The 11860-nt window shown below is 45.5% G+C and overlaps 1 protein-coding gene across 1 annotated transcript in view; it reads right to left on the bottom strand.

Annotated features, from left to right (window-relative positions):
- THSD7A (thrombospondin type 1 domain containing 7A) overlaps positions 1 to 11860 on the bottom strand; it is a 430207-nt gene that overhangs the window by 99775 nt on the left and 318572 nt on the right. The window contains exon 10 of the mRNA XM_063924405.1: positions 4022 to 4137. Coding sequence (XP_063780475.1) covers positions 4022 to 4137 — 116 coding nt within the window. The remainder of the gene's footprint in view (positions 1 to 4021; positions 4138 to 11860) is intronic.

The following is an 11860-nucleotide window of genomic DNA, read 5'->3' on the forward strand; positions in this document are numbered from 1 at the left end:
AGTAAAGAAAAATATATATACAGAAAATACTTTTTTGTTAAATAAAACTGCATCATGTATTACAGCTCTTAAAATGTATCCTCATTTTGGCAGGGCCATCTTTAACGTCTATTGTATGCAGGGCTGCCATCAGAAATTGTGGGGCCCGGGACTGACAAAATAGACAGCTCCACAGTTCCACCCCTATGTGATGTCATACACTGTGACGTTACATATAGGTGAAGCGTTGCGGATCTACCGTTCCGAATCACAGCGAGCTGATATGCAGGGAAGGCTTGTTTTAAGAAGTTCTACCTGCACATCAGCCCACTGTTGTTTCACAGCCTTGTGCAGCTCTCCTGGTATTGGCAGTAAAAGCCAGGGCCCGGGACACCAGTCCCCACAGTCCCCCCCTGTTGGCTGCCCTGATTGTATGTATCTGTATCCAGGTGCTTGCCACAGGTTACTATTCCCAATCGTAGTCTACATGGATGGTAATCAAGCAAAAGTTGGAAACACATGGTGTGTGTCAATCTTCTGTACCTGTCAATCTACTGCATGTTGACTATGAGGTCGACCTAGTTTGTACCTGGACCCCACAAGGCAGATGCGCAGTGCTGAAAGGAAACATCTCCTTTGTGACTTGTAACAATTCACATTTCACAGCTTATAAAGTCTCTAAATGTGTTTCAGAATTGATAATTAATTATTTAGGACTCCTCCCACCCACAGCCTGATATAGTCTCACATTTCAAAGAAACCAACACATTATACCGGACCTTTTGATGCTGAATTTTAATACTTTTTGATAACATATACAAACATATTACTGCGCGTTCCCTCAATGGGATTAGCATGGTGGGCAGAGAAATTAATTAAACCCAGTTCTTGTAACAGATCTGTCTACATAGTATTTGTTTTTTCTTGAATTCAAGATGAAAAGAGAGAAAAATTAAATGTTAATTTAATATCGCCCACAGCGTTTTCTGTTTTTAAATGGAAGAATGGAATAAAATAGGGCAAGACTTATTATTACAGTATGTAGCTACAGCAAAGAAAGGGAGAAATACTATTCGGACAATAAAGAATTCTAACATCCTAATAACCAACTTCACACAACTGCAGATAAAGACTGGCCAATCTCCCCTCGTTCCTACAGTCTTCAGGTCATAACACCTACAGAAGTGTTACATTGAGCTCATCTGACAGTAAAGTGTTGGGACTCGCTGATTGGACAAACTACAGTTAAACAGGACCTGTCCAACCAGCAGCCACTTGGCACCCAATCACCGCCTTATACTGAAAATCAAGTACACAGATATGGAGAATATACTGAGCATGGGAACACTGGGTGAGTATTATGGTGGCCAATCCCGGGAGCGGGATCGGCGGGATCCCGGGATTTAGGCCCAAAAATGTCCGGGATTCAATCCCGGGATTGGAAGCTCCAATCCCGGGGATTGAGGGATCAGCGTTGAGCGTCCACAGGACGCTCAAACGCTGCCCGGCTTCCTGCTTCCGGGTCCCCAGCGCAGCGTGAGAGGTCACGCTGCGCTGTTAGCTGCTGCTGGGAGACACCAGCAGCATTCAAGCATTCACACGATGTTTCCCGCCCGCCCGCCCCCGGTATATGGTGAGTTATATGTGCGGGGCGGGCGGGACGGGGTGGGGCGAGGGGGCGGCCACCTAGGTAAAAGCCAATCCCGGGTATCCCGGGAATCCCTGGATTGGCCATTTTTCAATCCCGATACCCGGGATTTAAAAAAATGGCCCGGGATTGGCTTCCCTAGTGAGTATAGGGTGGAGAATGGAAACATCAGAGGAGTGACCCCAATAAATCTACTAATTGTACTTTGTTGTGTGAAACTAGTAGAAAATTAATAATATAATTAAAAAGTTGTTGCATTAGGGAAAATGACAACATTGTCTGATGCATAGTTTATCATCTATTCTTCCTCAACCATTTTAAGTAGTTTTAGACTGCTGGGCCTAGGGGCACTGACAGCTTTGCCGGGCCCCGGTAATGAGAGGGGGCATGGCTAAAGAGGGAGGCGTGGCTAAACTGCTCCATTTAAAAATATAAAAAAATATAATATACGTGTGGCCGCGAAGCTGCTGCAGCAGCGGCCAGTCCTCTCCCCCCACCCAACCTGTGGCTGTCCGCAACGGGGAAGGAACCCCCCCCCCCAAGTCCCACCCAAGGGGCCTTGGTAAAGATTACCCGCTGCCCCCCTCTTGGTGCCACTGACTGGGTCTACACTACTGTAATGTCACAGCTTGCCTTTACTATTCAAGGCACTGATATCAGGCATATGATATTTCCATGTAAGTCCTAAAAAGTTCTTTAATCTGCAGATACCTGTTAGATACACTTTACTAGAATGTATCTCGCCAAATAATGCTGATAACTGGATTGCTTCAATTGCCTGTGAAGTCTGATGTAATAAGTACAGGTGTTGGATATATCCGTTAGAGTCATTCACTCTGTAATCATCGTGATACAGCTTTGTGAGACATATATGACACTGCGTAATCCGGCTCTCGAATTGTATGTACAGTACTACACCTGACACAAGTCAGCTGTGACCTATATCTGATGGTTATGTCAGCGGTGCGGCGTCACTGCATCCCCTGCTGAAACTCGTATTTAGGTCACAAGTTCAGGCAGTGATCAGCGTCAGTGAAGGCACAATTCAGATTAATCACTTTACTCGGCAATGACAACAATTTTATAAATGACTTTAGTGAGGGGACGGAGAAGCATTTACTTGATTATATAATTTTCTAAAATGCTGACATCTGGAAAACCATTGTTGCGTATAGGCGCATTTGACATTTTAGGACATTTTAGGACTTCCGTGGTCTAGGACCAAGGTGATAATTTCTGTGCAAGTACTTTTAAGATGATTAATTTATTAAACGCTGTAGAAACCAAAAGCACAATTCTCTGTATAAGCTGCACTTTGACATCCATAAATGAAAGATATATGGCAGCCGCAGAGTATATCATATTTAAAATCACGACAAGTGCCGGTAATAGATTTATTTATAACTTTTACAGTAACTGCTGGAGGAGGAATGAAGGTATTTCTCTGCATAGAATTATAACTCTTATCCTTTATTCCTAACATTTATTATTCCCATTTCTCCACTTTGAAATAGGCGCAGCGGCGCTTTAAGAGAGGAGGTGGCCCGAGCCCAGCCTCCTCCGTTTGGGCCACCTCCTCTCTGCAAGGAGTGCCGTAGAGGGCTCAGACTCTACTTCGCATGTGCAGATCACCAGGAAAATGTTGCGGCGGCCATTTTCACAGTGATTTCTCTACTGTGCATGCGCAGGACTCCATGAAAATGGCTGCTGAGCCATTTTAACAGGGTTTTAACAGCGCCGGTAACATCGGCGCAGGACTCTGGAGGGTGCAACGTGTGCGGTGTTGGCCCCCTGGACATCACACACACTGCACCCATTATAGATACGCCAATGAATAGGCGGGTTATAACCATTTTATTGACTGAAAATTAAAACATTCACTAGACTAGACTAACTTATACCCAATCAGAGCTTAAGAACATTCACAGATTTTGGCTATCTTGTAGCCAATCAGAGCATTAGAATGTTCATGTGGTTAAATAAAACTATATCCAATCAGAACATTATAATGTTCGTAGATCTATATCAACCGGTAGCTAATCAGACCATTAGAATGTTCACATAATTAGTCTATCCTGTAGCCAATCAGGATATAAGAACGTTCACAAAAGTAGACCAATTGTCGCCAATCAATCTTTGGATGGTCATAGAACTAATGTAGACTAACCCTGTAGCCAATCAGAGCACTAGAATGCTTCCAGATGTGTCAAAACTTTATCCTTTGTATGAAACAGAAATGATACATCCAATTTGTTAAATATATTTATACACGTCTCATTGATCATTCCCAGCTGTGTGTTGTGTAATCATGGCTTCAGACTATTATTTTCTTTAAATCTAACAATAACAAAAAAAAAATAATCAAAATTATCAACATGTTTTTCTAAGTTTTACCTTCTTGACAAGAAGTGGGGCATGGCGTCCAGTCACTGTAGGGGGTAACAATACAGTCTTTGCGACAGGGCAACAAACACGGCCTCATGGTCTCAGGCCGAAGACTTTCGGGGCATCTAGAAAATAGAACATGAATTATTGATTATTTTATTATCAATGATTGGAAAAGTGAAGTAAGACACACTATTATTATTAACAGTCATTTATATAGAGTTCACATATACCGCAGCGCTTTACAGAAAAAAATTGACCATTCTGCCCCAGTGGAGCTTACAATCTATATCCACTACCACATGTACACACACATATACACTACGGTTAGTTTCTGTTGAGAGACAATTGACCTACCAGTATATTTTTGGGATTGTGGTAGGAAGCCCACACAAACACAGGTAGAGTATACAAATGTCACACAGGGACGTTGAGGCAATTGAACCCAAGACCTCAGTACTACGAGGTAGTAATGCTAACCATTACACCAACTGTGCTGCCCATTATCTATCCATCTCATAAAAGATTAGCATATTTTTGTTTCTTACGATGGGAGGAGCTGACCAAACATTTTTGGATAAGAACATTCAATGGACAATAAGTCATGTGGGGTGGGGGGCAAGAAAGTGGGGAGGTGGGTACAACCAGGCCCCCAACTGGTGTGACCACACCCCCTTGAGTGAGCGGCACAAATGTGTGTAGCCACGCCCCCACATACTTTGATACACTGCCTAATACAAGGGTCCAGAAGATTTCCATTGGCGCTGCAGTCACGCACCAGCGTCAATGCACAAATTAAAAAACTAGATTAAAAAAAAGAATTTTCTAGCAGAAATGTATTAATAGTAGCATAAACCAAATTTAAAAAAAATTTAAAAAAAAGAATGTGAAAAGTCAAATGTAAACATCAAATAAAGGTAACAGATAATTCCTTATTGCCATCAATTATTAATGATTTGATTGAATAGTCCTTGGCGAATAAATGATAAAATATATTAAACATGTTATGTTCTTAAGGATGTTCTACAGTAATTGGTGGCAGAATAATGAAGTGACAGTTGTAGTAAATGGAGAACTTGGCACCCATAATCTGAAGCAGCGTTCGTGTTTCCCATTTACTGCAATGTGTCATTAGGGGACCTACTGTACAGAATATTGTAATTTTCAGCTGGCACATTGATGGTAACTATTCATTTGCTGCATCAGTCCTAATGTAACTATCTTCACCTATTAAATTAATCCTCAAAGTCTATGCAAGGCTCCTTGTTAAATGAGAGGAGCATTTAAAGGATAATTCACACAAACTACAGCAACGCGTTGGATAGCTAAAGGTAGCTGAACAACAAAGGTGACGCACATATTCACCAGAAGCTCACAACCGCGCACGGGGTGATGTGGACTTGCTGATAACATCTATTGTGAGTGCACATAAAAAGTGAATATTAAGCAAGAGTGTTTAAGATTTTTTTTTCTTTTTTAAGAAAAAGTCATTATAACATACAATGAGTGGGACTTTTTTATTTGGTGCTTTAGGTGCAAGGGTTTACTTGCAGGAACAAAGCAATTTAGGAGGAGACATTGGTGGATAGTTAATTTTCTGAAGAAGACCCAACTTTGAGGTCCAAGGAACACATAAAGGAGACCAATAACTGTTAGGGTCTCCTGCCCTGTGCTGCCACGTCGTCATGGCAACCGGGAGACAAGTGCTAGTGGAGTAACCTGAGCGCAGCTGATACTCCGGTTCGGGTCTTTTGCTGTGCAGTGGTTATAGGCTCTGTGCACGGCAGGGGATCCGGTGCTGGTTTTTGTGCTCACAGTCTGTGAGGTCTGAGTGGGGCGTGGACAGCACCTGCTTTATAAGGCCTCTTTTCAGGGTAAGCAGATGCTGCTGAATCTCTGTTGGTTAGTCAGTTCATGAAAGTTAGCCAGTACTGTGTAGCTTTGTATTTGTTTGTTGCTTACTGCAAATAGGCCTGGGGATTTGGTATTACACTCTGCCAATCCAGACCTAGCAGTAAGACTGGAGTCAGTCGTTTAGCTTGCTGGGGTTCTGTTATTACTCTGTGAACTTAGCAAGTTTGCGGCTGTATTCTAACACTTGCCTGTCTAATCCTGTCTCACTGTGCTTGGTGTCAGGGGTCAGTTTAGTGGCAGTAAGCTTAAACCTGTGCACTGCAAGTGAGAATCAGGATTGTGGAGGCTCTCCTTGTGTCTATCATTCCATCTCTGACCAAGGAGTTTACTGCCACACCCGTTGGTAACCCTTTAGGGTTTTGCTGTTGCCCTTAGCAACAGCATTTCGGGTTCTCTACGTATTAAAACACAACATCTTGCTTTTTACATCTGAGCAGTTCTAATACAAGGGAGATACCCAGTTCCTTAGCCTCTGGGCTTCTCTGTTCACTGTGTGTGTATTTTGTTACCCTATCACCTTCTGTGTACGTTATGTCATATTCCCCAGTTTGTCTGTGAGTCCATTTGTTTTGCATAACAGTTCAAACACCAGTACATTCCTGCAGACACTGGAGTGCATAACAGTTCTGACACTAGTACTTTCCTGCAGGCACTGGTGTGCATAACATATTCAGCAGCCCAATACTCCTGTTGAAATTTTGTGGGAATATGGAGCATACCCCTCAAAATACGTTGCAACAGGTGGTCGATCAGGTGCAGGTCCTGACTCGACAATTTAATGATTTGTCCATTAAAATGCACACCTCCCAGGCTGCTGGCGGAGCTCCCGCAGCAGCAGCACCTGCAGGGGTTAAGGAGCCGAAAGTAAATCTCCCGGATCGTTTTTCTGGAGATCGCTCGCAGTTCTTTTGTTTCAAGGAGAGCTGCAAGCTATACTTCCGGCTTAGGCCTCAGTCTTTTGGGTCGGAGATTCAGCGGGTGGGCATAGTGATTTCCTTGCTACAAGGAGACCCACAGGTCTGGGCATATGGGTTGCAGCCTGACTGTCCGTCGCTTAAAAGTGTTGATGCTTTTTTTACGGCACTGGGCATGTTGTATGATGACCCTGACAAGACGGCCTCAGCCGAGGCTCAGATTTCGATCCTTAAGCAAGGGCGAAGGCCAGTTGAGGTTTACTGTACGGAGTTTCGGAGGTTGGCCCATGATACCCAGTGGAATGACCCAGCCCTGAGACACCAGTACCGAAGAGGTCTTTCTAACCAGATAAAGGACCAACTGGTACAATATCCCTTGCCTGATAGCTTGGATCAGCTCATGCAGTTATCCATCCGGGTGGATAGACGGCTGAGAGAGCGTAGGCTTGAAAGGGAGACTGAGATTTCCTTCCTTCCCAAGGGAACCTCAGACTCTGAGGAATTTTCTGAGGAGCCTATGCAGATTGGGGCTACCCGCCTCTCCTCGCGTGAGAAGACGCGGAGGAGACAGCAGGGGTTGTGTTTGTACTGTGGGAATAAAGGTCATGTGGTAGTATCATGCCCAGAAAAGCCGGAAAACTTCAGGGCCTGAGGGTGATGGGAAATATCCTGTCAGGCCAGAAGTCAGAATTTCCCAAGAAGACTTTTATCATTCCGGTGACCTTGAAGATCCTCGGTCAAACTGTCAAGACTGAGGCCTTTGTGGACAGTGGGGCCGACGGGGTTTTTATGGACCGCCAATTCGCCCTAAAACACTCTGTTCCCTTAGTACCCTTGGCATCGGAAATTGAGATTTGTGGGTTAAACGGGGAACCATTATCCCAAGGTAAAATTACCTCTTGCACTAGCCAGATTTCTTTGTTTACTGGAGCCACACACTCTGAAAAATTGTCCTTTTATGTGACTGTCTGTACTTTTGCCCCATTGGTGTTGGGGTTACCCTGGTTAAGGGCCCACAATCCTCAATTTGACTGGGTCTCTGGGGAGATTCTTAGTTGGGGTACTGATTGTTTCAGGAGTTGCTTGAGCCTTCCAGTCAGGCTCTCGCAGCTAAGTTTGCCAGGATTGCCAGGGTGTTATGCAGATTTTGCGGACGTGTTCTCCAAAAAAGTTGCAGAGGTACTACCTCCCCATCGCCCCTATGACTGTGCCATTGATTTGTTGCCAAATGCTAAGCTTCCCAAGAGCAGGTTGTACTCCCTGTCACGTCCTGAGACTCAGGCTATGGCAGAGTACATTCAGGAGAACTTGGCTAAGGGATTTATCAGACCTTCACAGTCTCCAGTTGGGTCGGGGTTCTTCTTCGTGGGTAAAAAGGACGGTTCGTTGCGACCCTGCATCGACTTCAGGGAATTGAACCGTATCACGATTAAAAACTCATACCCACTGCCTCTCATTTCGGTCTTGTTTGACCAGCTTCGTACTGCCACCATTTTTTCTAAGATTGACCTACGCGGTGCGTACAATCTAATCCGAATAAGAGAGGGGGATGAATGGAAGACTGCCTTTAATACCCACTCAGGGCATTATGAATATTTGGTGATGCCTTTTGGGCTCTGTAATGCCCCGGCAGTCTTCCAGGATTTCATGAATGATGTGCTCAGGGAATATTTGGATAGATTCTTAGTTGTATACTTAGATGACATCCTAATCTTCTCCCATTCCCTGGAGGAACATCGGAAGCATGTACGCTTAGTCCTCCAGAAACTCAGAGACCACCGGCTTGGGGCGAAGCTGGAGAAGTGCGAATTTGAAGTTCAGCAAATCGCATTTCTAGGATATATTATCTCCCCAGAAGGTTTCCAAATGGAGGGTTCCAAGGTACAGGCAGTTCTGGATTGGGTGCAGCCCACTAGTTTGAAGGCGCTTCAGCGTTTCCTGGGCTTTGCGAATTTTTATAGACGATTTATCGCTGGATTTTCGTCTATAGTGGCGCCCTTGGTGGCACTCACTAAGAAAGGGGCGGATGTTGCTCACTGGTCTTGTGAGGCTAAAGCGGCTTTTGCCCGTCTCAAAAGGGCATTTGTTTCGGCCAAGGTGCTGCGACACCCAGATCCAGAGCGTCCTTTTGTGGTGGAGGTGGATGCCTCTGAGATGGGTATTGGGGCAGTGCTTTCTCAGATGGGAGTGTCTGATAATCGCCTTCATCCCTGTGCTTACTTTTCCCGTAAATTTTCGCCTGCCGAGATGAATTATGACGTGGGTAACCGGGAATTGTTGGCTATTAAGGATGCACTCGAGGAGTGGAGACACTGGCTTGAGGGGGCTAAGTTTGTGGTCTCAATTCTCACTGACCATAAGAATCTGGCATATTTAGAGTCAGCGAAGCGTCTCAATGCCAGGCAGGCACGATGGGCTTTGTTTTTTGCTCGCTTTAATTTTTTGATAACATATCGCCCTGGGTCAAAAAACATCAAGGCTGATGCGCTCTCGCGGAGTTTTGCTCCAATCCAGGAGACCACCGAGGAGCCGTTGCCCATTGTTTCCCCATCATGTATTAAAGTGGGCATTACCCAGGACCTCTTATCATTAGTCCTTAGAGCACAGGAGCAGGCTCCTCCAGACCTTCCGGTAGGTCTTTTGTTTGTGCCTCCTAGGTTAAGACAGCGAGTGTTCCTGGAATTCCATGCCAAGAAGTCGGCAGGTCACCCGGGTATTGCCAGAACTCGGGAGTTGCTATCTAGGGCGGTGTGGTGGCCCTCGGTGGCTAAGGATGTGGATCAGTGGGTTCGGGCATGTGACATCTGTGCCCAAAATAAGACTCCTAGAGGGGTTCCTGTTGGCCCATTACATCCACTCTCTATCCCATCTAAGCCATGGACCCACATTTCAATGGATTTTGTGGTGGACTTGCCCAAATCCTCGGGGATGACAGCCATCTGGGTTGTCGTTGACAGGTTTTCGAAGATGGCGCACTTCGTTCCACTGGTTGGGCTGCCATCAGCCAGACGCCTGTCTGAATTATTTATGCTGCATGTTGTGCGTCTCCACGGGTTGCCATTTGATGTGGTCTCTGACCGCGGATCCCAGTTTGTGGCCAAATTCTGGAGGGCATTTTGTTCCGATCTCCAGATTTCTGTCAGCTTGTCGTCAGGCTACCATCCGCAGTCTAATGGGCAGACTGAAAGGGTGAACCAGTCCTTGGAGCAGTTCCTCAGGTGTTATGTCTCCAAGTGTCAGACTGACTGGGTTGCTCATCTGTCCATGGCGGAGTTTGCCTATAACAACGCGGCTCACTCTGCTACAGGGATCTCTCCCTTCCTTTGTGTGTATGGGCATCATCCTAAGGCCAATTCTTTTGACCCCCTGGACTCCACGCCTGGTGGTTCCTCTGTGGTTTCGGTCCTTAGAGGTATTTGGCGGAAAGTGAAGAAAGCCCTTGTGTCTGTGTCATTAGTGACCAAAAGGGTTTTTGATAAGCGGAAAAGACCCTGCAGCTTCAAATTAGGAGACTTCGTCTGGTTGTCTACCAAGAATTTGAAGTTGAGACAGCCATCTCATAAGTTAGGGCCCCGGTTCATCGGCCCTTATAAGATCACCAGGGTTATCAATCCGGTGGCATTTCAGTTAGATCTGCCCCGTTCTTTGGGTATCAATAAAACATTTCATTGTTCCCTTTTAAAACGGGCGATTAGTAATCCTTCTTCCAGTGGAAGACCTTCCCCTCTTCTGATACGTGGCCAGAGGGAGTTTGTTGTTGAAAGGATTCTTGACTCCAAGGTGGTTCGGGGTCGGCTGTCATTTTTGGTGCACTGGAAGGGGTATGGCCCGGAGGAGCGGTCGTGGGTGCGCAGTTGTGATCTTCATGCCCCCAGACTGATACGCTCTTTCTTCTCGCAGTTCCCCGATAAACCCGGTGGTAGGGGTTCTTTGACCCCTCGTCAGAGGGGGGGTACTGTTAGGGTCTCCTGCCCTGTGCTGCCACGTCGTCATGGCAACCGGGAGACAAGTGCTAGTGGAGTAACCTGAGCGCAGCTGATACTCCGGTTCGGGTCTTTTGCTGTGCAGTGGTTATAGGCTCTGTGCACGGCAGGGGATCCGGTGCTGGTTTTTGTGCTCACAGTCTGTGAGGTCTGAGTGGGGCGTGGACAGCACCTGCTTTATAAGGCCTCTTTTCAGGGTAAGCAGATGCTGCTGAATCTCTGTTGGTTAGTCAGTTCATGAAAGTTAGCCAGTACTGTGTAGCTTTGTATTTGTTTGTTGCTTACTGCAAATAGGCCTGGGGATTTGGTATTACACTCTGCCAATCCAGACCTAGCAGTAAGACTGGAGTCAGTCGTTTAGCTTGCTGGGGTTCTGTTATTACTCTGTGAACTTAGCAAGTTTGCGGCTGTATTCTAACACTTGCCTGTCTAATCCTGTCTCACTGTGCTTGGTGTCAGGGGTCAGTTTAGTGGCAGTAAGCTTAAACCTGTGCACTGCAAGTGAGAATCAGGATTGTGGAGGCTCTCCTTGTGTCTATCATTCCATCTCTGACCAAGGAGTTTACTGCCACACCCGTTGGTAACCCTTTAGAGTTTTGCTGTTGCCCTTAGCAACAGCATTTCGGGTTCTCTACGTATTAAAACACAACATCTTGCTTTTTACATCTGAGCAGTTCTAATACAAGGGAGATACCCAGTTCCTTAGCCTCTGGGCTTCTCTGTTCACTGTGTGTGTATTTTGTTACCCTATCACCTTCTGTGTACGTTATGTCATATTCCCCAGTTTGTCTGTGAGTCCATTTGTTTTGCATAACAGTTCAAACACCAGTACATTCCTGCAGACACTGGAGTGCATAACAGTTCTGACACTAGTACTTTCCTGCAGGCACTGGTGTGCATAACAATAACTTCCATAAAGATCAACTCGATAAGCAATATTACAAAAAATTTTAATGTATGCGCATATTATATGCTAATTGTGAGCTTCACTGGGCAGGGACTGATGTGACTGGCTAAATGTTCTCTGTAAAGCGCGT

This window comes from Pseudophryne corroboree, chromosome 5 (assembly GCF_028390025.1).
Source record: "Pseudophryne corroboree isolate aPseCor3 chromosome 5, aPseCor3.hap2, whole genome shotgun sequence".
Taxonomy (NCBI): Eukaryota; Metazoa; Chordata; class Amphibia; order Anura; family Myobatrachidae; genus Pseudophryne; species Pseudophryne corroboree.